The sequence below is a fragment of the Puma concolor genome, chromosome C2 (genome assembly GCF_028749965.1).
Source record: "Puma concolor isolate L17-30 chromosome C2, mPumCon1.1.hap2, whole genome shotgun sequence".
Taxonomy (NCBI): domain Eukaryota; kingdom Metazoa; phylum Chordata; class Mammalia; order Carnivora; family Felidae; genus Puma; species Puma concolor.
The window spans coordinates 71480057-71505460 of record NC_141675.1 but is presented as its reverse complement, the minus strand read 5'-3'; the positions used below and the strand labels follow the sequence as shown (position 1 = coordinate 71505460).

The 25404-nt window shown below is 39.5% G+C and overlaps 1 protein-coding gene across 3 annotated transcripts in view; it reads right to left on the bottom strand.

Moving 5' to 3' along the window:
• Positions 1–5952: 5952 nt before the first annotated feature.
• Positions 5953–25404, bottom strand: part of KCNMB2 (potassium calcium-activated channel subfamily M regulatory beta subunit 2) — a 236473-nt gene continuing 217021 nt past the window's right edge. For all 3 annotated transcript variants that reach the window (XM_025913842.2, XM_086674761.1, XM_086674760.1), the window contains exons 3-5: positions 24614–24784; positions 22030–22225; positions 5953–7756 (exon numbers count right to left, since the gene is read on the bottom strand). In XM_025913842.2, the coding sequence (XP_025769627.1) occupies positions 7472–7756; positions 22030–22225; positions 24614–24784 (652 nt within the window). In that variant the 3' untranslated portion in view covers positions 5953–7471. The remainder of the gene's footprint in view (positions 7757–22029; positions 22226–24613; positions 24785–25404) is intronic.

Here is a 25404-nt window from a genome sequence, read left to right as displayed (position 1 = left end):
ACAAAAAACAAAGATGAATAAAATAAATCCATGCCTTCCAGAATCTTGTAGGAGTACTAGAGAAATAAAGCAAGACAATAATGTGGGTGATAAGTGTTTCCATAGGGGGTGCCATGGGGTGTTATGGAAACGTAGAAGGCAGGCACCTAGCCTGGGCCTGGGGAGCTCAGGAACGACCAACTGGTGTGGATGAAGTTTGAAGTGAATCTTAGAGGATGAGTGTAAGTTAGCCAGGTGGCTAGAAGGGAGGTTGGTGAAGGGAGTCTCAGGCAGAGAAAAGTGTAAACACGAAGGCCCAGAGGTGAGAAAGAATTTGGAAGACTGGGGATGGCCACTGATCCCATGGCTGAAGAGTAGGGGATATGGGGGTGATGATGGGAAGGGGATCTGAAGGGCCAGTTCACTCCATGATCCAAGTCCTTGGCAACAGCAGTTTCTGGGGTATAAGTCTTCCTAAGTAAAGGCAGAACACTGGGCTGGGCTACAGCCTGTTGAATGCAAAGCACTTCCTAGCAGGCCTCCAAGTCTGCAGATGCCAAAGTTAGTCTGGGCTCCACTTACTGCTTTCCATACAATAGAAGTTTTCCTAGTGGCTGCTATTCAGGGATCACAGGCTACACTGATATCAGAGGTAAAGTGAATGGCTGGCTGGGGGGCTTTAACTGCTCTTCTGAAGGGCCTCTTTAAGGTTCCAGTTCTCCATGGTTTTTTCTTTTTTTTTTTTTGAATTGAGTTTAGTGGTAAATGTTCAGTTTCTGAGGCTACTCAACTATTAAAATGCTTCATTCTTAAAGCAGGGAGAGTTGCTGATTTCTACTATTAGACAATTTGGACACGTGGCTTTTCAAACATACCACGCGGAATCTTCTAAATAGCCTTGGATGCTTGCCAGGCTAACTTGAAGGCTGTTAGTGTTTAAAGAGTTATTTATTCAGCCAGACAGGATAGCATTTTTAAAGAAACGGAGGCCTGGAAAGCCTCTTTGAAACGTTAGCTTCAAAACTGGTGTTAGCTCAAACCCAGTTTGCTGTGAGAGGCCTCAGCTGGTGGAGCTGGGCCTGGCTCCCGAGATTTCTGTTGATGGATGCCAGAGCTGTAGTTAGAACACTTTCTTTTTCTAGGAAAGCTGAAATTTCTCAGCTGATTATGACTTTCTAGAGATGGATCTAACTGTACTATTGGCACCAAATTGTGTATTTGCCACAACAGTTGAACGGAAGGGATATCTTTTATATACAATATGAGTCCCCGGGCTTACACTCTATACTTTCTTCCCAGTATTGCTAGATGTTAGCTACAGCAGCTGATACACATACTGCTAATTGTTCAGTTAGATACACATACTGCTAATTGTTCCAAAAGGATACTTCTGTCATGTCAAGGATGAGGCAGGGGTGGCCTGCTGTGTTTCCTCACCACTGGAAGGAGCTAACTGTCAGGGTTTGCAGCTGCCTCACTGACTGCTGGAGTTTTAATGCACCAAATAAAAGGACTGAGCTTTGGTGACTGTCCAGCTGGAGGAAGCTGATGAGTTTGGACAGACCTAAGTTGAAAGTGTTATATGGATGTGTAGATGCTGAGGTCACCATGACATCGTAGATGGTAGGTAAGGTTGTGGATGCTTCTTTTTGCTATCTCTGTGATAAGATCTCTCACTGTATGGTCCAAGAAGGAATCATTTTCTGAAATGTGATGATGTGTGAAAAAGTTAATGGGTAGAAAGAACCCAGGCTTTCCTCTCTTCATATGCTCCTTAAATGAATTTATTCCAAAATAAGCAGCAAATGGGACAACTGAATCTATGCTAGTCCAAATAGGTATTTATCAGTCCGAAGAATCCAAGGCCCTTAAGAAACACACAGAGAAATTCTTCAGTATTGGATGAATAGCAATAGTTTTTTTAATTAGATTTTCGAATTCCCAGTCTCCTTTCCCCGTGGCGTATCATCCTCTCCCTTTTAAGTTAATTTGTTTCCTATCTTCCCTCTTCTTGCCCTATCAGTTGTTTCTAAGGGAACCTTGTGTCCTTTGCTGAAACCAAAGTATCCCCGCATCTCTCATTGAATGAAAATCAGAAATTTCTTTTTCTTTTAAATTTTATTAATAACTGGGGGAGTGATAGAAAAATTGCAAAGTAAATTCTGAGTACTAGTTCTTTTTTACTCTTTCAGTCCCATGAGTTTTTCTCATGTCTGCAGTGCTCTTTCTCCTTCACCCAAAATCTCTGTTGGCAGAAGCACTTGGTCCAGGTTGCCGGTAGTGGATATCTGTTGTTTTTGCTTGCCTGGCACCCCTTCTTCTCTTCTTTCCACATGTCCATTTTCCTTCGGGAGTTACTTGACCCCACCCAGTGGGCTGCTCCGTAGTGACTGGGGTGGGTCAGTAGTGGCCAAGTGATACAGAGAGAGCTGGCAGTTTGGAGGACTGAGCGGAGTTCTGGCTTAGTCTCCTCCTGCAGTTTTAGACATGAGGAATTTTGTCACCATGGGGCCATCTTTGCTGGTGTATGAAGATTAAGAACACAACCAACGGAAAAAAAAGAGCTAGGAGAAAGAGAGAGAGAGAGAGAAACAGAGAGATAGAGGGAGAGGGAGGGAGGGAGAGAGAGAGAGAGAGAGAGAGAGGGAGGGAGAAGGAGAGACAGAGATATTTTTATGAAGGGAAGTTGTGATTTCTACCCAAAGCAATTTCTGGTACTGCTAACAGTGCTAATAGGGGATGAAATTGTGTAGACGACCTTGAGCCTTCTCCATGTCCTGATATCACACAATGTTGGTAACAAGTCACATTACAACTTGCAAGGGCTTGGGGATTACATTTGTTTTGGAAGAAGCTGGCTAAAGAACAGTTCTGGAAGCCCTAATTAGGTGATTATATTGAGAGAACAAGTTTTCTTCCTACCTAAATGAAGCAGTTAATTCATAAAGTCACTGCTGGAGTTCACAGATTGACATTTCCTTCCAGTTCCTTGGCCTTGCACTGGAGAATGGTACTTTAGCCAAGGCGAATCCATGGCATAATTATAGTAGTGTCTTGTTAGGAACATATCTATGCTCCTAAGTAATCTGGTTACTTAGATAACTTAGTCTGGTGTCAGAGTTGAATAAGAACATAATGTAGAATTTCAGACAGTGAAATTACTTGAGAGATGGTGCAGGATTAAATTTCACATGGGCATCAGAGGGTTAAGCTAGCTCATCAATTCATTTATGAATGTGTAGGTTCTAATAGGCATATTATTAACCTTTTAAAGTTGATGTCATTTATAAATTTTCATTTATGTTATAATCCTGGCTGAATGTGTGATTTTCCATGGTTTTGTATTCTAAACAAATGAAAATGCTCTTTCCCCAATACCTCCTCCATTTTTTAATAAAATCGCACTAATAGGGTAAGTTAGTGACACAGGAGTACTGATCTGATTTTGTGTGAATTTAGTGGGTAGATATAGGGAGGCAGATTTCAAACTGGTATCAGGAAAACTTTCCAGCATTGTCTTATTAATTGGTAAGCTATCCCACTGCTGGCAGGATTCAAGTAGTAACTATCCCTATCACTAGATGATCCCTGCTAAGGATGTTGTAGAAGGGATTTAGGCATTGCTGTGAGTTCTGGGCAAAACGACATTTTTGAGCTATTCTAGCTCTAAGAGACTATGTACTACTAGTGGTTATATGATTAAAACTATTAATACTACTTCTACATTTTGCTATTAATAGTAATAATTGCCACTTGGTAAGCATCTATTATATGCTATATACAGTGCTAGGCATTTTACATATATACCCCAGGTCAACCTCATATGAACCCTCTGTAGATACTATGCTCACAGATGTGGATTAGAGACCTAACTGTTCTCTCTCTCTCTCTACTTTTTCATATACGTTGTCTTGACCCCTTCTGGTTAATTATAAACTCATTCTTAGGAGAGAAGGCAGTGTTGTATACTTGTATTATTCCTTACAGTTGCTGCCATTATGGAAAGGTGGAACAGATTCACCTAAAAAGTTGTCTGCTTAGTTCTGTTGTGCACATCACCCTGACAGGTTCTTCAGGAGAGTCCTGAAACTTTGTTCCTTGAGTCAAACTTCTCACATGGTACATACATTGGAGTGGTTACCGCAGAACTGTGAGGTTGTTCTTACTGAATGTTTTACATAGAGAAAGGGAAAAAAGTAGAAGTTGGGAAGAAGAGGAACAATGTCCAACCTTTAATCACCTCCTTTTCCTCATCAGGACAAAAATTCCCTTGCTTGCTGGAGCATTGTTTGCTTCGGTATTTTGGCAGGGGAGGGGAGGAAATTTAATTGTGCTTGTGAATGACAAATCATCGCTTTAAAATTATTGTTTTAACTCACTTGCATCAATTGCCTATATTATTTTGCTGTCCTAACAGATCTCTCTGTTAATGTCAATGGAATGATTACAGTGTCAAGATGTTTTACCCACTGAAATGTGATGTTTATGGCTTGACATACTGAAAATAATATTTGTTATATAAATGCCACACATAATCACTTTTTTTGGTTATTTACAGCAATGAGAAAAGAGTAATGTGCTGGAACCCTAAATGTCACGTGGCCTATATAAGAGGTATTTTATGATTGCTACACCATCATTATGATCAGTCAGCACTTCATCAGTGGCTTTCTGTAGAAAGCCATATTTTTTATTATGGCTATTTGCATGCAATCATTGGTATATTTACCATTTTCTGGGTTTTAATATAATTACAACTCAGGGAATTTGAAATCAATAAAGTTTTAGATGGGATATGCCAATTGGCTAATGAAAGTGATTTGGAAGCATAGGTATTCTGTAAGGGATATCATCTTTGTTGAATAATGTGGAGACTCAGAGCTCTGCTTCTGGGAGGTGTAAATAAAGTTTTGGGCCCTAAAGAAGGGACATGTGGCTTATAGGGAATATTAGCAGGGAGGCCATTTTTAATCCATGGACAAATATGTGTAGGTTCTATTTGAGGATCAGTTCTGTGCTATGAAGGTTGGAGAATGGTATTCATCCTTCCTTCCATACACCTAGAATGAAATCTTAATGTTAAAAGGGGACTCAGTGATCAGCTGGTCACACATTCTAATCTTATAATTAAAGAAGTCAAGAGACTAATTGAGAAGCCTGAAGTCATCTAGTCACCATGTCTTGAAAGACATCTTTGCCTTCCAGCTCAGTGGTCTTCTTTACCTTTTACCCCTATAATCCTTTCCCAACTTTAGCATTCCTCAGTGTTATCAACAATACTCCAAAGCCATGGAAATGGGGGAGAAGGTACAGGCTGGGTATTTTCTCAGCTCTCTGCCATTTGAGTATCTGTGTAACCTTCGGGAAGTTACTTAACATCTCTAAGACTCAACATTCTCTTCTATAGAATGGGAAAATAATAATGCTGCCTCCAATAGGATTGTAATAAAGACTAAATTAGCTAACCCATGCAAAGCATTTAAGACATTATTATTATTCCCAGTTCATTCTCCTTTAATAATGAGCATTTAATTGTGGATACATTTAAATTACTTGAAGGGGCCGTTGTTTTACTGGAACTTAGAGGGCACTAGTTAACTTCTTTTTGGTGTCTTTATTTTGAGATTTCTTCATTCTTCTCTGAAACATTAGTTGGGAATTTTTAATTACAAGTCCGAAAAAAAAAATAAAAGTCATCTTTGGATTACTTGAAGGGAAGCTCAAGAAATATTGAAGATTATAAATTTTCAGCTCCACGATTTTTCTATCATCTTCAGAATTATGTTTTTAGAGTAAGAGTCGAATTTTCCATCATATTTTCCAAATATTCATAATATTGCTTGAAAGTTGTATGTGTTTGGATGTCAAAGGGACTTTATAATCTCTTTAAATGCTGTAAATGTAGTAAATCATAGGTTTTTGGACTGCTATGGGCTTGTCAGCTTAAAACAGAACGCAAGAGGTATTCAAATCTTGCTGATGTCATGGATTTTTGTTTAAATTTTAATTACACATTTGAAGTCCTGATTATACCCTAAGGATTTATGTGCTTATGGAAAGTCAAACTATGAATTACAGTATTACAGGATATTTTCCACTTCATCAGATTAGTTTCACTATTCATTCCACAAATATGTTTTGTAAAATTTTCCAATTTGTAGAAAACTTTGATACAACATTACAAAAGGGTACTTAAATATAGATGAGAAAGATAGATGTGTGTCTTTCCCTTTTGATATTGATGTTAAATAAAAGATGGAATGTTTTCGTTTAAAATCAATCCCTCATTCCACCCCGCCCCCCTCAACACAATAAGTAAATGGCATTGTGAACAAAGTCTTCCTTTAGAGCTGTTATTCATTTTAAGTGTGTGTTAGGAAAAAAGTCTACTCTGTGTATAAAATCTAGCAAAAAATAAGAGAATTGTAAATAGAAAAATAAAACATGTAGAGGAGACAAATATTCTGTGCACATAGTTTTAAAATCCCAATGGGGAACACTTGTCAGAAAGAGAGACTACATACTCGTTAAGTTAAACATAAATTCCCAAAGAGTAACATTGCAATACGTTAATTTGCCACAGTAGATTTACCCACTGAAATCAGTCTACCAGTCTTGGCCAGCAAGTAGGATCTTAATTTTACCATCTAACAGTTGACTTGAAATAGAATAAAGATTTTCACATAAATATCTTAGTGACATAGACTTTCCTGGATTGCAGTGGTGCACCTACTCAACATTCAGTCAATTCACAGGTAATGAAACTCTTTGTAAGTGTTATCTCCTCACACAGTAGCAGGGTCTTAAATGGAAAAGGGCTCTGTTCATTTTCTATTTAAATCACAGGAAGAGATTATAGAATCAGTTGATGAAAACAGCTTATTTTTGGAAATCAGTTAAAAAATCTGAAGTTATGAATAGAAAATAATAAAAGAGAAATAACTGTCTGGGTTTTCTCCCTTCTTTACAGTGATATGGTAGAAATATAAGGAAAATGCTTAACATCCTTTAGTTAGGAAATCTGGTCCCTTCACTTGCTACAGGGCTCAGTTTTGAGTAAGAAAAGAAAGAACATTTTTGGCTGCAGCTTTAGTAAACAATGAATGATGAAAAATATTGCAGAAATGTCTTCAAGAGATCTGACAATTGAGAACACAGACCTTATCGCATTGATATTGTCTACATTCCTCCACAAAGCTTGGCAAATGAATAACTGAGCCCTGTTTTGGCGGAACGAGAGAAGGAAGTACTAGTTCCAGCATCAAAACAAGATAATGAAAACAACCAACCAACACAAAACAGTTATTTCTTCTCCTGAATAATAAAGACATCATGTTTGCATATAGAACAGCTTTTGCATTATTGCTCTACATATAAGAATATATTAAGGAACTCATAACAGACTGCACATTACAAACTTAAGGTTCTTTGGTGAAGAATGAAAGAAAACAGTATTTGAGCTTTAAAGAAAACGATCTCATCCCTTTTGCTTTTATCTATTGATCCGTTGGATCCTCTCACAGAGCAGGGAGAGGTACTGTGTGAGTTTCACCATGGCTACAATCACCACGCCCCCAGCCATCATACATGTTGGCCAGAACAGTGAATGGAACAGCACGTTGGAACTGTAGAGTTTGGTGAGGATGACGCTCTTCTGGTTTCCTTCTGGGTCGGAATAGCAGGAGAAGTGTTGATACTTCCTGAAGTTTTCCATGACAACATTCACCAGGGACATGGATTCTTCAAAGTTTTTTCCACACTTAGGTATATAGGAGCACTGTGGAAAATGAGATAAACTGTCACCAGAAGATACTTTCTTTGTGTATTTACGTATGTCTGGTTCTAGGAGGGGATGGGATATTGAGGTCAGCTTAATGAGCTGTGAAATAATCATGATGGTTTTTCTTTTCGTATTCAAACCAGTGCCTCCAGAAACCCTAAGATCTCACACAGTAATGAAGACAATGTTTTTAGGTATCTGACCCAGATGGACCTAAATAGTTCACCCATATATAGTTTGATTATTGATTAGAATTGGATGACTCTGATGGATTCTTTTTACCGTAGCATGGTGAGTTTTAATTATTCCCTACTGAACACACTTTTCCATGGAATCAGAATGTCAATTTCTGTCTTTTGTCTATCCACGGCTGTCCATATAATATCAAAAGCTACCAGTTCTCTCAGGGAAAGTAGTTTATTCTCTTTTTGCTTGGCTTACTTTATTCAGCCAAGTCACCTTGGTCACCTTGCTATAGTAGCCAAGGAAATAGCTATACCTCTGGTGAGTTGCTGAAAAAGAATCCTGGAAAGGGTAGAGAAACTGACTAGTTAAAGAGCCGTGATGAATTGTTCATGCTCAGTGAGCATGATAGCATGACAAAGCAACTTTTTCCATAAGCCAGCGAAAAATAAAACAGAACCAAATGAGTTTACTCTTCAAGCAGCGCTCATCTGAAAATTTACACTATATTTCCTTTGAACTTTTCCCCTCTCTTATCTTTACTGTTGTATCTCTTCTACATGTCTCTCCTTTCCTCCTACATACTTATATTCTTGGATTGCTTTCTTTGTGTCTCTTTTTCTTCCCTGCCTTGCCCCAACTCCTCAGTTTTTATTATTTATTGCATATACTTTGGAACACATTTTTTCCTCATTTAAAAAGGAGTCTTCAAGGATGAAATCTCTGTGCCCCCTTTCCCTTGGCCTGTCAATGGGCAGTGACAAAACTGATTTTTTAAAAAGTTAGGAAAAAAGTGATTGAAAGAAATCTATTCAAACTCCCTCCTGCCCTCCCACCCCAGCCACCCTTACAGACAAAACTCACAGGGATCTGCACTAGGCCCTAACTCTTTGTTTTTCTAGATCCCAGGGCATTACATTCTTAGAAAATCGACCCCAACTACAAAACATATTTTTCTCTAGCCTGACCACAACACACATCCCAGATGAGCCCCAGTCAGAGCCCCTTGAGAAACCTGCCCCCACTTGCTCCACTGGCCACGAGTTGCCCTTGCCCCACACTCTCCCCAGAGCATAGCTGCAACCGTTTCACATCCTTCAAAACCCCTTAAAAGGCCCAGCCTAACAGAAACGTGGGCTGGCCTCTCTCCTCCCTTGAAGAGTAAATAAACTCTTGTCTTGCTTGTTGCTTCACTCTGTGCAATTCTTTGCCACCTGTGTCACTGGCCACCCTAACAGTGATTTAAGTCACTTTCCAGGGAGATGTGTGAGTCCTTAGCTAACTCTTTCCCCTCTTTATCATAATTGCCTTTCAACAGGAAAAAAAAAATCCCTGCCTTATTGTTATACACATTATCAAATGATTAATTTAACTGATTTTTCTGAATTGAATTGGTTTGTGACAAGATCACTGCTAATCTATATAATGTTTTGGTGTAAATTAGACAGCTGTGTCCCCTCTTTGGAACACTATTATTTTTCTGTCAAAAAATTGTCCTAATACACTTATTTTATGAAAAAGCCTCACATATTTTACTGCTATTACCAACTTACAAGTTGTGCTTACAAATATTCACATCTATGACTTTTTAGTGTGACTGGTATCCCAAAGGTTGTGCAGTGCACAACTCACACAACTGTATGTGGAGACACAAAATGAGGTGGGGTATTGTTGACCTTTAAGGTACATTCTGGAATTCCAGAACAATTTAGACCTGTAGATTTCACAGGAAAAAAATATAAAAGAAATAGAATGGGTTTCGCTAATGGAGTATGTTTGGATTAGTCTTTTTCCCTTATTTTGTTTACAGTGCTGTAATCATTGGATTCTTTGACTATAAACAGCAGGAAGATTCTTACTTAGTTAAGAATGGAGATGGAGTATGCTGGTATTTATCATAAACCAGGCTTAAAGTAATGTTCTCATAGCAGGGCTGGTTGACACCTTCCCGTGTAATCAGCTAAGAATAAACGTGAGTACATTCATAAATATGAGTACAGCAGAGAGCTGGCACTAGAACAACATTAAGGGTCTGAAAGTAGCTCCAAAAAAGCAGAATTTCTCAGTGAGTTACAAGTTAGTACAAAATTAGCCTATGACTCCATGAAACAAATTTTCTACCAGTTGGATGCCTTTTGGATCAAAAGAGTTTAAGGCAGGATGGAGATACCTACCTTTGTTATTTTTTTCTTCTTCAAAGCTGCCTCATGTCTTTATAGCTTTAAAAAATGTTTTCTGAAGCAAAGCATTAAAGACATCACAGACAAGCCATTTGTAGCTGAATTTGAACAGAGCCAATTTAGATCATAAATGCATCAGGCTTCTGTATATTTTTGTGCCAAGACAGTTTATAGTAGTAGTTTCAGTGGTTAACAGTACCAAATTATTGAAATGATCTCAGTAAAATTGGCATTCCATTAAAATGGAGTTTTTCTTATGCTCTTGTGAATTGATCTGGCTTAAAAAAATTTTTTTTTGAAGAAACATTTGTCAGTCAAATGACAATAATTCTGTCACCAAGTAAGATTCTTTCAAGTAAAATGAGATGTAAAGTATTAAAAAGTTTTTTTAAAATTTATTTTGAGACAGAGAGAGAGAGAGAGAATGAGCAGGGGAGGGGCACAGGGAGAGGGAGAGAGAGAATCCCAAGCAGACTCCATGCTGTCAGCACGGAGCCTGATGCAGGGCTTGATCCCATGAACTATGAGACCATGACCTGAGGCAAAATTAAGAGTTAGATGCTTAGCCGACAGAGCCACCCAGGTGTCCTGATATAAAGTACTTTTGAGACTGTCTAGGAAGGATCTAGTACAGGTTTACTATTCCTTATTAAAGTTTCAAACTATCAGGGTCTCATATACGTTTGGAATGGCCAGATAAGGCATGTTCTATATAGATTGGACTGACTCTGCCAGTGTCAATCATTCATTTACTTTTATTATTGATGAATCCTTCTTTTGTCATGACCAATGCATGCGGTAGCATAATGAGCTCCAGCTGTGTTCAGGAGATCTGGTTACTGTGTTTCTATAGGCAATTTACCTGGCTCCTCAGAATCAACTTCTTTATCTGTACAAAGGGGTTAACAGAGCCTTCCGGGCAGGCTTTGTGTGAAGAGCAAATGATGAATATGCCTAAAGCCTCAATACATTTTCATTTATGTACTTTCTTATTGGAATATCACATTGTCCACATGATCTTCTAAAGTCTTCAACCAAGTGCTGCATACTAAACTACGAAACTTCTAAGGAGGGCAAAATTATTAGTTATGTGGTTTTCACAGGGGGAGTGCCGTTCAATGGCTTTTATGTTATGGTCCTTGCTTTTGTGTCCCAGGAGAGTTGACATTATGCTGAATCCTACACTAGGATTCTAGGTTTCTGTCTCTATGGCTCAACCTTAGCCATGTGTACATTCCTGAGGCTGGTGTGAATTTGGGGTGAAGGTTTAATGATCTTATGATTTTATCGCATGCTTGGAGGATCATTTTCTGTGTTTGGTTTAAAATACACAGAATGCATTTCAGCAAATGGAAACTTTACTAAGTGATCTATGTTTATTTGGAAAATATAATGTGGATTGAAAAGATAAAAATCCCAGCATTTTAGGTCATTTCTTTTTTTAGTGGGAGGGGTGGGTTAAGAAAGATTTAACTTTTAGACTCTGCATGATATATATGATAAAGGAACATATGGGTTATAATTTTATACACACAACACACTTAAGTACTAATAAAAATATGGTAATTTTTTTACCATGGCCTTGAGTTATTCTTTCTTTTGTGTTTTAACATATGAATATATAAACCTTTCAAGCCTCTGAGATGCTCATTCAGTGGAAGACATAGTCTCACATACCTGTTCTCAATCCTGAGTTTTGTTAACAAACCTTATTGCTTTCCCAAATCCCTTAAATTCTCTTTGGTATTGAAAACCATCAAGCTGGCTCAGGGGTATGGCCTTTCCTCTCTTAGCTGAAGAAACCTGGGTCCTGACAACTTGTCTTGTGGCCCTTACATGGCAATGAAGACCCAGCATTGCATATTTTCTACAATTCTTTGAAAAGTGGCTGAAAATTCGCTTTTATTAACCTCACTTCCAGAATCTTTGATATCACTGGAGTTATTTTTATTCTGATGATGGACAGAAGTTTTGAGGAACTATCTGTTGGCCTTTGCTTAGACATGCTTTGCTAAGCATGTATAAAGTAAATAGTGACAGGCCTTCACCCTAAACATAAAAGGTGTGGGGAGAAGTGGGGGGCAGTGGGAAGGGGATGGTTTGGCTGAGTAACCTCACTGGCCAGCCTCTCTTTTTTATATTGGTAGGAAAGGGGCTATCAATTCTCTGTATCGCCTCAAGGGAAGGGTTTGTTCTTCATTTGTTCTTTTAGAAAAAGAGAAGAGTTTTATTTCAGAGAGGGGTTAGAAGTTTAATGAAATCCAATCAATGTTGAATGTCTCTAATGTGCCTAATGGCATGCTAGACACAGGCATCAAAAACATAAATAATAGGGGCACCTTGGTGGCTCAGTTAGTTGAGCATCCAACTTTGGCTCAGGTTATGATCTCACGATTCATAACTTTGAACCCTGCATTGCTCTCTGTGCAGATAGCTCAGAGCCTGGAGCCTAGCCTGCTTCAGATTCTGTGTCTCCCTTTCTCTGCCCTGCCCCCGCCCCCCATCCTCTCCTTCCTGCTTGTTTTCTCTCTCTCTCTCTCTCAAAAATAAGTAAACATTAAAAAAAAAAACATAAATAATACAAGGCAGATCATTAGAAAGAAACAGGAAGAGATTATAAAGCAAGGATGGGGTGATAACAGTGGGACCAGGAATGAAGCTAATGAGGTTTTCAGTAAAGATATATCCTCCATAGGGGGGACCACGAATTTGCTCTCAGAACTTGTTAGTAGCCAGGGCATCCTAAGCCCACCATGGCCATGAGATAAAAACATAAAGATTGCTCATGTGAAACATAGATATTCTTGGTTCTAGAGTCAGATGGAATTGTTTCTCGTGTCCTCAAACAACGAATGTCCTGCATGTGGAGATGAAGTTGGTCCACTGTGTGACATGCCAGGGTTTGTGTTCTGTGCTGGAGAAGAAGAAAGGATCCGCATGTTGAGAGAATATAGAGATCACCTGCTGGAAGCCCTGGGTTACTCCAGTCCACAAGTGTATTTTAAACTTTTGAGTTTTTTGGATATAAGTGATGGACAAAAGAGATGAGAGAGAGAGTCAGTCGGGATGTTGTTTTCTTTCCCTTTTGAGACTTCTTGTTCCTTATCGTGGCTTCTAAAAAAAAGTGAATCCCAAAAAATCCCACAAAATCTACTGTCTGCTTGATCTTGGCAAGCGGGACTGTTTGAATTGTTTGGAAGAGGAAAGGAAAACAGCATTCACACTCTGCTATGCGCTAATGTTCCTTTCAGTATCGAGACATAGGTCCCTCCGGAGAGAAGTGTTTCTTTCTTGTGTTTCCCAGAGCTGCCACGCTGTTACGGCATTTCTGCCTGATTTGAAGTAGAGAAGAAGCTAAAAGGACCCAGGAAGTCTACTAACTAAATACAAGCCATCTGAAGTCTTGAGATTAGTCAATACCCGAGATGGCTAAACCACAGAGGCATCCCCCTTCCCAGTTCACAGTGTATCCAGTTAGGATTAGAGTAAGTCAGACACGTCCTCTGACCTTGCCCTTTGACATGATCTTCTTTCTCAGCAGTTGGAAAGGAATAGATTATGTCTCCATGCTTTTCTTCTTGATGCTTAGTTCAGGCTCCTTTTGGGCACATTCTTTCATTTCTGCACAAAGGTGCCCTGGGATGTCCTAGAATTCAGTTTTGGCAAGAAGTGACTAAACTTTGTCAATCATAAAAGCATTACTGAATCTCTGGTCCATAGGTAGCTTTAGCAAAAGTCTCATAGATATCCTTCAATTTAAAGTGCTAATTATGGGGATTTCATACGTCATATTTCCAGGCATGTCTTCTGCCCCCTTTCAGGGTTCACTTCTATCTGTTTAGTATCTATTCTTGGAAACTGGTGATGAATACACAGCCCTGACCTTCCCCATGGATCACAGATAATTCTATTCTGTGTGCGATGGCCTTTTGATTCTAAGCAGCTCTTGGGATATGATGGAATGGCATGGATTCTCACCTGTGCACTAAAACGTATTATCAGAGGATAAATATTTCATAGAATTAGATTTTTTCATCCTCTCAAGGGGATGCTCTCATGTTTTCCTCTTTAACAATAGGATGAGATGAAGAGACTTCGAGTTTTATTCAGACCTAATTAGCGAATGTGTGACTTTAGGAAAATTATTTCATTTTCTGAGCTCAGTTCCATTACTGAAAAAAGTGGAGGTAATAGTGGTACCTAAAATGTGGGGTTGCTGCTGTAATTAAATAAGTGAGTTCAGGGGCGCCTGGGTGGCTCAGTTGGTTAAGCGTCCGACTTGGGCTCAGGTCATGATCTCAGGTCATGATCTTACGGTCCGTGAGTTGGAGCCCCGCGTCGGGAGCCTGGAGCCTGTTTCAGATTCTGTGTCTCCCTCTCTCTCTGGCCCTCCCCCGTTCATGCTCTGTCTCTCTCTGTCTCAAAAATAAAATAAACGTAAAAAAAAAAAATAAGTGAGTTCATGTAAAATATTTAATATGATACAGTGCCTGGAACATTGTAAACTCTTGATAAAATTTGACTGTTGTTTTAGGAGTATGGTTTTAGTCAGGATTAAATGAGATGATTTTTGTAAAGTTCTTAGCATAGTGCTGGGGACACTATATATGGCAGACATTTGACAAATATCGGATTCTTTTCTTTCCTGTCTAGATTTTCAACTTCACTCGTGTTTCTTCCCTTTTACCCTTACCCTACCAATACAATGTAGAGGACTTCAGTGCTTCCAAACTTTGCTTAGGATTTTAGGATCTTACAGCATCTAAATTCAAAGCTACATAAAGTCTTGTTCTGCCACTGTCTGGAGACATTTTTAGTTGTCACAATTGGAGAGGGGAGGATGCTAGACATCTAGGGGGCATCTAGATAAGAGACCAGGTATCTTACATTGAACAGGACAGAAGCCACCCTCACAGAACAACAAAGAATTATCCCCTGCACCCCCACATCCCCAAATATCGATAGTGCTGAGGTTGAGAAATCCCTGTCTAGATACGTATATTCTCTGCATTTTGTAAACCCCAAAGGCTTCAAAATGGGTGACAAAGTGAGGGACAATGGTGAGTTTGGAGTTGCAAATAATTGATTAGTTTATAGAACTTTTTACATCAATAATAGCTGTCTTCCCTATGACAATTGTACATAAAATATAATATAATATGGTACTATCCCACATAACCAAAGAATGGATGTGATATTGCGATTTATAATAAGAAATAAATATTTGTTCTTTGTTCCTGTTTCTGGAACAGAGCTCCTAAAACCCTTGGAATTTCCTAAGTGATAAGAGCTATAAAGGCGTCTTTTGTTAGATTAATAAGGTGACTTTGGGACCACACTTATGGACTGGGGCTGGTTGCCAGGAGAACCACCTATGTGATTAGAGTATTAGAATGTTCAGTCTTACCCCCCTGACCTCCTGGGAGAAGGGCTGGAGAGTGAATCAACTGCCAATGGCTGATGGATTAATTAATCATGCCTAGATAATGAAGCCTCCATAAAAACCCAAAGGACAGGGTTAGGAGAGCTTTCAGGTTGGTGAACACATGGAGATTTGGGGAGAATGGCATGCTTGGAGCAGCTCTGTGCCCTTCCCCATACTTTGCCCTATATGTCTCTTGCATCTGGATGTTCTTGGGTTCTATAATTTTAAAACAACCTGGGAATCGAATAAGCAAAATGTGTCTCTGCATCTGTGAGCTACTCTAGCAAATTAATTGAACTTAAGGAAGGGGTTGCTGGAATCTCTGACAACCTGGGCTTGTGACTGGCATCTGAACTCGAGGTGAGGGCAGTCTTTTGGAACAGGCTCTTAATGTAAGGAATCTAATGCTATCTCTGGATAGATAGTGTCAGATTTGAGTTGAATTGTAGGACACTCAGCTGGTTTTGGAGGATTACTTGATGGTGTGGGAAACACCATCTCTTCCCGCCCCAGACACATTGGCATTGAGTTCAGAACCCCTTTAATGAATATGTTTTCTTGCTTTATACCAAATTTCATTTTAAATCCACTCTCAAACTACCGAGTCATGTTTTGAGAATCCCTGGTGGGCAGAATAGGTTTTAAACTTCCAAAGGAGATCAGCATTGAGGAATTTAACAACCATAGTGAATTAATCGTCAGCCACTGTTTGTGATTCCTCTGACGGCCTTGCGGCCTTGAGAGGCAGGGGCCCTTGAGCCCACTTGCAGCAAACAGGAACAGTCAGCCAATTGCTCTACAAGAGCATGCCAGCTTATCAGCTTAAGCAGCTCCAACTGTAATATTGACAAGAGGCTGGGCACTGGGTTTAAAGGCTTAAAAAAAAAAGAATATTGAAAATTTAAAAATAAAATTCTTTTGGATATTTTCTACAAAGATACAGACAGCCTGACTGATATCCTTTTGCCTCCTGTTTTCTCAGATCAAACATGGTCAGTGGTGCCTTATGTATCTCAATAAAACGATGCCCATTTCTTGGCAACTCTGGGGCAGACTGTAAGCTTGTGGGAGGGTAATAGGAAGGAGAGCTCCACATAGAGAATATTTTTATGTTTTCTATAGGAAATCCTGAATACTTCCCATGTTGCATGAAGATTGTGGTTTAATGACCTTCTGATGTGGAGGTAACTGTATTTTCAATATATATACTTGTTTTTTTTCTAAATGTTTATTAATTTTTGAGAGAGAGACAGAGACAGAGACAGAGACAGAGACAGAGACAGAGACAGAGTGCGAGCAGGGGAGAGGCAGAAAGAGAGGGAGACATAGAATCTGAAGCAGGCTCCAGGCTCTGAGTTGTCAGCAGAGAGCCCTACGTGGGGTTTGAACTCACAAATTGCGACATCATGACCTGAGTCAAAGTCGGATGCTTAATTGATTGACTTAACTCAGGTGCCCCCCAAATATGCTTCTGATTAAAGGCAGAGGACAGCTGTCCAGAGTGTGAAGAGCTGTGGGGCCAGAAGGGTGAGCCACCTTTGGTGCCACCTTTCCTTTGGGAGTATGTGCTGATTCTAGAAGGGGACTGAAAGCCTAGAAAGCCGAACAGAATTTTTGACAGCCTTGCAGAGGTAGGGGCAGGAACCATCATTGAAGATCTATCAGGTAGGGGCCCCAATGCCCCCCCCCCCCCATTCACTGTATTGGGACCTTGAAGGGACTGCATTCTAGGAATAATGGCAACCTGAAGTATATCTCCAAAAGACTTCAATTCAGACTTGTATATCTCAGTTTATGAAGTCAGAATGACATGATCACGTATGGCTCATACATTCAGGAATCTGGCAGAAACAAATAGAAATACTATTTGGAAAAGATGACATCATGACATCATCCCAGGCTTAAAATTATTTTTATAAATAATTTTGCAAATGTGACACCTGATAAGAAATAACCAGATATTACAAGACAAACATGAAAACATACAAGAGAAGAAAAGAAAATAACACATTAGTGTCTCTGGATATTAAAGTCATCAAGATAAACTTTAAAATAACTATAATTTTACTTTTAATGTTGAAGGATTTAAAAGACAAGCATGAGATATTTCATAAAACTAGAAATGATAAAACAGACTCAAATGGATATTCCCAAAATGAAAAATACAATACGAGAAACTAAGAACCCAATGGGTAGGTTTAACAGTAGGTTTGTCAAAGCTGAGGAATGAATTACAAATTAGAAGATAGGTCAGTATTGGGGATGAAGCACTGAGAGATTAAACAGAGGATAGCTACAAAAAAGAGAGATATGGCCAGTATGAGTGCCAAAAGGAGAAACAGGAGCGAATCAAAGTAGAGAATATTTGATGAAATACTGACTGAGAACTTTCTGAAATTGAGGAAAAACATCAAGGAACAGCAAAAGAAGCCCTGGGAAGCAGTAAGCAGGCTAAATAAAAATAAATGCACTCTCTGCCACTTAAGAGTTACTCTATAGAAAACCAAATAAAATGATCTGTAAAATAAACCAAGATTAGCTTCAAAGAAGCAGCAATTAGACTGAGAGTTGATTTCTAAATAGTAATAAAGCTTACCAGAAGACAATGGAATGTTTCTGATGTGCAGAAACAAAATAACAGCCAAGTTCAGGCTCAGTGAATGTATCCTTCAAGAATAAAAATGAAATAAAAATATTTTCAAACAAATGAAAGCTGAGATAATTTGTTAGAGCAGATACTGCACTAAGCAAATACTAAAGAGTATTCTTTATGTAGTAGAAAAATGATCCTAGATGGAAAAACAGAGATAAAGGAAGGAATGAATGATAATAAAAATAGAGAATCATGAGGACACATCTAAATGAATATCTACCACCTACAAAAACAATAATAATGTCTGCATGAATTTAAAGTGTATATATAGAAGGGGTGCCTGGGTGGCTCAGTCGGTTGAGCGTCTGACTTCGGCTCAGGTCATGATCTCGTGGTCTGTGAGTTCGAGCCCCATGTTGGGCTCTGTGCTGACAGCGCAGAGCCTGGAGCCTGTTTTGGATTCTGTGTCTCCCTCTCTCTCTGCTCCTCCCCCGCTTGTGCTGTCTCTCTCGCTCTCAAAAATAAACATTAAGAAAAAAAAGTATATATAGAATAAAATAATAATATACACCTTGGGAAGATAGTAAGTAGGAGTTAAGATGTTTTAATGTCCTTAGTCAAGATCACAAGTTGTAATCTGTAGGCTAAATCCTAAAAGAATACTAATACAAAAGATAACATCCAAGAAAAAAAGGGGGGAATGAGATTATAAAATAATCCAGTGAGGAAAATGTGGTCTTTTCATAAAGTGACTTGGTCAAATGGCTATCCACATGAGAAAAAAAGAGAAACCCAGAAACCAGGCTGGAGGGAAGGTGGGTGGGGGATGGTTCTAAATGGGTGATAAGCATTAAGGAGGGCACTTGTGATGAGTACTTGGTGTTACATGTAAGTGATGAATCACTAAATTCTACTCCTGAAACCAATACTATACTCTATGCTAACCAACTTGAATTTAATAAAGTCTTGGGAAGCCAGGGGGTGAGGGTGTGTGGGGAGTGGCGGGTGTGGTGGTGGGAGGTGGTGGCTGGAGGGTGGGGGTGTGTGTGGGGTGGGGGCAGTGGAAAGAAACCACTTTCATAAAAATCAATTCCAGGCAGATCGTATTCTAAATGTGAAAGGAGAAATAATGACATTTCTCAAAGATAATTTAGGAGAGTGAGTTCATGAACTCAGGATAGGTAAAGACTCCTAAACAGGACAAAAAAATACCAGAAAAACAAAACAAACCAACCCCCCCCCCCCAAACCCAAACACCAAAACAACAACCACCACAACAGCAAAAACAGACTGACAAAAAAATTTGTCTATTCTGAAATTAGAAAGCTCTTTCATTCAAATACATCATGAAGAAATTGAAAAGGCCACAGAATGAGAGAAGTTATTTACAATGCATGTAACCAACAGAGGTTCATATCTAGTTATAGAGAATTCCTACAATGAATATGAAGAAGAAATAATCTGATAGAAAAATGGACAAGGGACTTCAACAGACATTGTACAAAAGAGAACATCCAAATGGCCAATAAATAAATGAAAAGGAATGTGACAATATTAGTCATCAGAATCCCAAAGAAATATCAGTACATTAGCTAAAGTTAAAATTGCAGATGATAGTGATGTCAGTAAGGATTTGAAACAATAAAAACTCTCATGTCTTTAGAGTTGGTGGGAGTGTAGCTGGGCAGGCACTTTGGAAAACCATTTGATATTATCTACAAAAATTTCAGATGTGTGTACCCTCTGATCTAGATATTTCATTCCCAGGTTTATATCTGACAGAAATGTGCATGCTTGTGACCAAGAGACATATACAAGAATATTCATGGCAGAATTATTTGTAATAGCCCCAAACTGTACAGGACTCAAAATGTCCATCAACAGTAGAATGGATAAATAAAGTGGCATGGTCATACAGTGGGATATGATACCGTAATGGAAATGAATGAACCTTCACCAAGTGGAATGGCTCTAACAAACTTAAGTATTATGTGAAAGAAGTCAGACACAAAGGGAAATATTCTGTATAATTCCATTTATATCAGGTTTAAAAACCAGGCAAAACTAAAAGATAATGTTTCAGGATATAGGCTTAGGTGCTGACACTACAAAGAAAAATTTAAAAAAGTAATTACCGTATTGTCAGGATGGTTGTTATCTTTGGCAAGAGACAGCCTATTATTGAGAGGGTGCGTGAGGGGTATTTTTGCGGTGTAGGAAATGTTTTATTTCTTTACCCTTGTGGTGGTCTCTGTGATAAATACTTGAGCTGCACTCTTTGATTTCTTGCATGTTTCTGTATGTTATAATCCATGGTTAAAAACAAGGTAATGGGGCAAATAAACCAAACAATGACCTAGTATCATGCTGACAACAGACAGATACTGGTCCTAAATTTTTAACTGAGACTTTCTATGGTAGGTTCACTCCCTGTTTATAGCCTAAATAATGAATTCACAGGGCTGTAGTGATAAAATGTCAAAATGAGGAAAGGGAAATTTGTCCTACTTTTTGATGCCTCTTCAACTTTGGCCAATTTCCAGTTCCACAGAGATCTGAGAGTTTTATAGGCATTTGCCATTACAGGTCAGTTTTGATTTAAAGATCTGACTTGAGGGAAGATCTTGAAAAACAAACACTTGTGCAAGAGCCAAGCTTTATGTATTTGCAGAACAGGGTTAGGATTGGTATTACTTGTAGCTGCCACAAACGAAAGGAAATCAGAGCAGACGTTTTCAAACGATGGTCTCTGAAATATTCATTATGTTCAGTCCTCAGAGATATCTGCAAGGATTCTTTCAAGTTATTGTGGCCAAAATGCAAGGTGGATTTTCTTACTTTGTGTCCATATAACACAAAACAGGTCCTATGTTCTAGTGTCTAATTTCCAAACTACTGCATTTTTTTTCAATACATATAACCTGTATCATTTAGGTGCTGATAATTGTGATGGAAATAAAAGTTTTTACAGAAACAGTACGGTTCATGAGGCTGTATCCTAGTAATGAGAGCCAGTTATCCTACTGGAGAGTGACATCAGGTGGTCTTGGCATATCTAAATTGCTACCATAAATCCTATACTCAATATATTTAACTTAACATTGATAATAGCAGGTTGGTCCTGCTGACACGTTACTCATCATCTCAGACCTTAGAAATGCAAGTGTTCTGGACAGCTTTCACACAATACACTTTTGTTGTCCATCTACCTTGTGGAGTTGAATATATCGGTGCTAGAAAATTCAGCCTCTCTGAACTTAGTGCATATGAGGAGAGAAACACAGACACACACACCGTGACCATGGATTGAAGGTCTCCCCTGTGCCAAGCACCATGGTCTGCTCCACACTTTACATACACAGCTCTGATTCTCCAAATGACTTTGCAAGATGGTCATTGTTATGTTTCTCCTTTTAGAGAAAAGGAAGCTGAAGCTCTGAGGGATTAAGTTATGTCCCTGTGGCAAGCAAAAGGCAGTTTTACCCTAGTGCTCTCAGGTATATGACGAATACCTCTTTTTTGTTTTTTTGTTTTTGTTTTGGCTTGTACCACTTGGACTAAGCTGCATGTTTGCTTTGAACGACCTAGTCTATTTGTGTAGAAATGATAGAATGTTTACTCTCCTAGATGAAAGTAAAGGGTAAATCCACACTACCACAAAATGGGGGAATGATCTGTCCACAACATGCACAGAAAATAAATGTCTCCCAGGCAAGAGTCACAGAGTTCTGTGAATGGATGAGGCAGGGCCCGCTTTCCAGTGGTATTTTCCTTTGAAATGCCGGCATGGGAGGACTTCAGAGGGCCGAGTGCAGGAGCTCTGTGGGGGTGACCGAAATGCAGTGTGTGTGTGTGTGTGTGTGTGTGTGTGTGTGTGCCAAGCTCCTACCTTCTGATTGATTTTCATGGTCTCTTCGGTGTGGTAGAGAAGGAGCTTTTCACCAGAAGAAGTCAGGTTAACGTACACCTGGAGGCAGGGGTACTGAGAGAGTTTCCAGCAGTCTGGACCACAGCTGAAGGAGCAGTTAAATGTTTCTGTGATGGACGCATTCACCAAGGTGCATTGAGACTCCTCAGTCCACACGCTACAGAGAGAGGGGAGAATAAACACAGGCCCAGACACTAAGGGCGGGGAAGGCATAATCAGAGGGGATCATCTGTTAGCTCCTTAACCTGAAGAATCCAAATCTATCGTACAATCTATTTGTTAGAGTTTATGCCTTTGAATTGAGCAGCTTTAGGCAAAGTACAATATAAAGATGGATAAACTGCCTGGCACCTGAAAACTTCCAGTGACTTCTATCAGATGTACTATAATATCCAATGCTTGATTTAAGTTAGATTTTTACTTTTTTTTATCAAATTCGCTGGTACGCATAAGGCATCTTTTATATCACACCTGTAATCACCCTGCATTCCTATCTTGTCAGCCGTCACACCCCAGTCCTCACCTCTGCAGTGTCTGCCTAGTTTGTAGGTAGCAGAGGTGTAAGAGAGAAGCGGAGGGAAGATGGCAGAGGGGTGGGCGGACTTGACATCTAACTTGATAGATACGAGGTCAGTGATACATTTCTTTGTATGGTCTTTCTAATAAGGGAGAAAAGATAACTCCACCCTTTCATTGTACCAAAACCAATCACTTGTAGCATCTGTCTTCACCCTAACTGGTGTTTTGTATACATTTCCAAAACTTTATAGGTTGGGTATTGAATTTTTTTAAGGTGAGTTTACTGAGAGAGAAATCAGGAAACATTCAAGGGCACACAGCTAGTAAAGCGATGGAAATGGCGATTCTACCCAGTCCGGCATTTCTCTAAGGCCCAGGCTTATTCCGTGGTACTGCGCTGACACCCTTTGAACACAGTGGAAGAGAGGCCCTTCCATGGAGATAATGGGTTCATGTCAGTGTCCTGGGAACCTCTATTAGAAAGATCAAAAAAGAAAAAGTAAACAAACCTCCAGCTGCCCATTGGCCAGTTTTCCTTCTAAAATACATGTAATTTTATGATCAAGGGTAACATTTGTGATTAAAAAGAGACACACAAGCAATCAAAGTTTTGCCTCTGGGTATAAGCTGATTACCATTGTGATCGGAAAACAGCACATTTTCGTCACAGATGAATACCCTTTCCTTTTGCTGGACATGTGTTGACTTCCCTTTTCATGTCCAGCTTTATGCCGGAGGCAGGTTACTGGCCCTGACCCCCTCTGGCGTGGCAAATTGTATTTTCCTAGGATGTGGATGGTCAGATTTTGCTTATACAAAGGGGAAAAAAAAGTCTTAGATGGTTCTAAGCACAGATGTGAAGATCTGAAAGCGGTTTTGGAAACAGTGAACACTCAGGCCTGAGGCATCAGCGCTTTCATTGAGAAGGAGCACAGCTGAAGGCATCAGAGACACAGAGCAGAGCAGCCACAAATGGGAAAGATGATGCCTTAATTTTAGCAAATTACTGTCTTTCAGCTAGATTTTGCTTCTAAAATGAAAGTATTAATTTAGGTGGATAAATGAATGCCACAAAATGGTTTGATTCTCTTTCAGATCAAAATCTCAATTTTTCATTTGAAAGGGCCTCATTCCTTTGAGCCAAACCACTGTGAGACTTTCCCCATTAGTTACAGCAATGCTGGTCTCCCCTGTGCTCAAAGTGTCCAATGTATGGACAACAGTTAGCTAGAGAGGCTGTGGGGATTTATCATGTGGCTTACTCAGGGGGAATACACTTGCTGTCTCAGTATTTATTTGCCTCCCTATCTATTCAGTAAACCTAGGGCAAATATTAAAATGAAAGGAGTTCAAAATCTGCTACTGTTAAAAGTTGATGCATAGCAGTATTTCTCAGCCTTGACAGCACGTTAGGATTGCCTGGGGGAACTTTGAAAGATGTTGGTGACTGGGTCCTACTATATGCCATTAAATCTGACCTTCTGGGAGGATGGGGGAGGGGTGACTGAGCATCAGTATTTTTTAAAGTTTCTCAGGAAGTTTAAATGTGCAGTTGAGAACCACTGACATGTGGGGTGATGAAGAGGGGTGTGGGCTGGAAAAGAATGATGGTGGAGAACAAAGGTGTGAAGAGGCAAGAATAGGGACTCTGGGATTAGTGGGATGGGGGTTTGAATCTTACCTCTGCCATATGCTAGAGTTGTGTGATATCAGGCAAATTAGATTTATCTTGAGCCTCAGTTTTGCCATTCTTATAAGGAGCATATTCGTATCATACTGCCTTTATAACATATGTGTGAGCGTTAAGCAAGTCATGTATGGGAAGGGAAGTTCCTGCATATCGTAGGTAGTACTATTTTTATCATTATTATTCGGTAGCATTATTAAAAATATTACATGCCAGTCACTGCTAATAGTTATTATTGGGAAAGGAGGTGAGGAAGAGGACTTTAGGGTTGATAAGCTATGGGAGAGGAAGGAGAAGGAGAAGACGAACGACCGTGTCCCAACCACCCAATGGCATTACCTCTGCATGTATGAGCGCAGGAGTGTGATTCCCAGCAGAAAGTACATCATGATGGAGCAGACCATCATGGCCAGTCCCAGGAGAATGGCCCGGTCCTCTCCTGCTTTCAGTGCTGTGACAGTTTTCCTTTTGTCCAGGAGGTCGTGGTCCCTGATTTTTTGGTAAATATTTCTGAGGTTGAAAATAATACAGTCTTACATGAAGTTCACAGTTAATCAGCACACTCCTAGAGAGTGGGTAAGTTTCTGCCCATGCTTTCCTTCCTTTTCAGAGGAGCCCTCTAAACCTACCTGAATGCAGTTGGATCCCACCATGTGACAACTATCTCCCAACACACACATGCACCAACCTTGAGCAGAAACAAGTCCCCCTTCTTTTCTTGGGGCCCATGTCTGGTTGTAAGCACCTTTTTCCTCCTCTTAAATCTGAAGAAAGAAAGAACTTCCTTCAACTCTTAAAAGAATGCTTTTGGATTTGCCATTTAACCTCCAGCTGATCGTTATTGATCGTTTTATACTCTCTGAATACCTAATGGAGCATTAATTCAAATAAATGGCAGTATACCTCAGAAATCTATCAACTTAATACCTTATTTCCCTTCAGTAGTAATAGACAAAAATTATTTTGGTTAACATTTTTCTCAAGTTTAGGGTAGCTTAGGGCGCTGTTGGCTTGAGATTTATAAGCAGTATGAAAATGTGGAGTAGTGACCCAGTCTTTTTTCTCATAGATGTAAACACTTGAGTGAGTTTTGAAAAATGTCAGTCAAGGGCCAGACTGCATAACTTTGA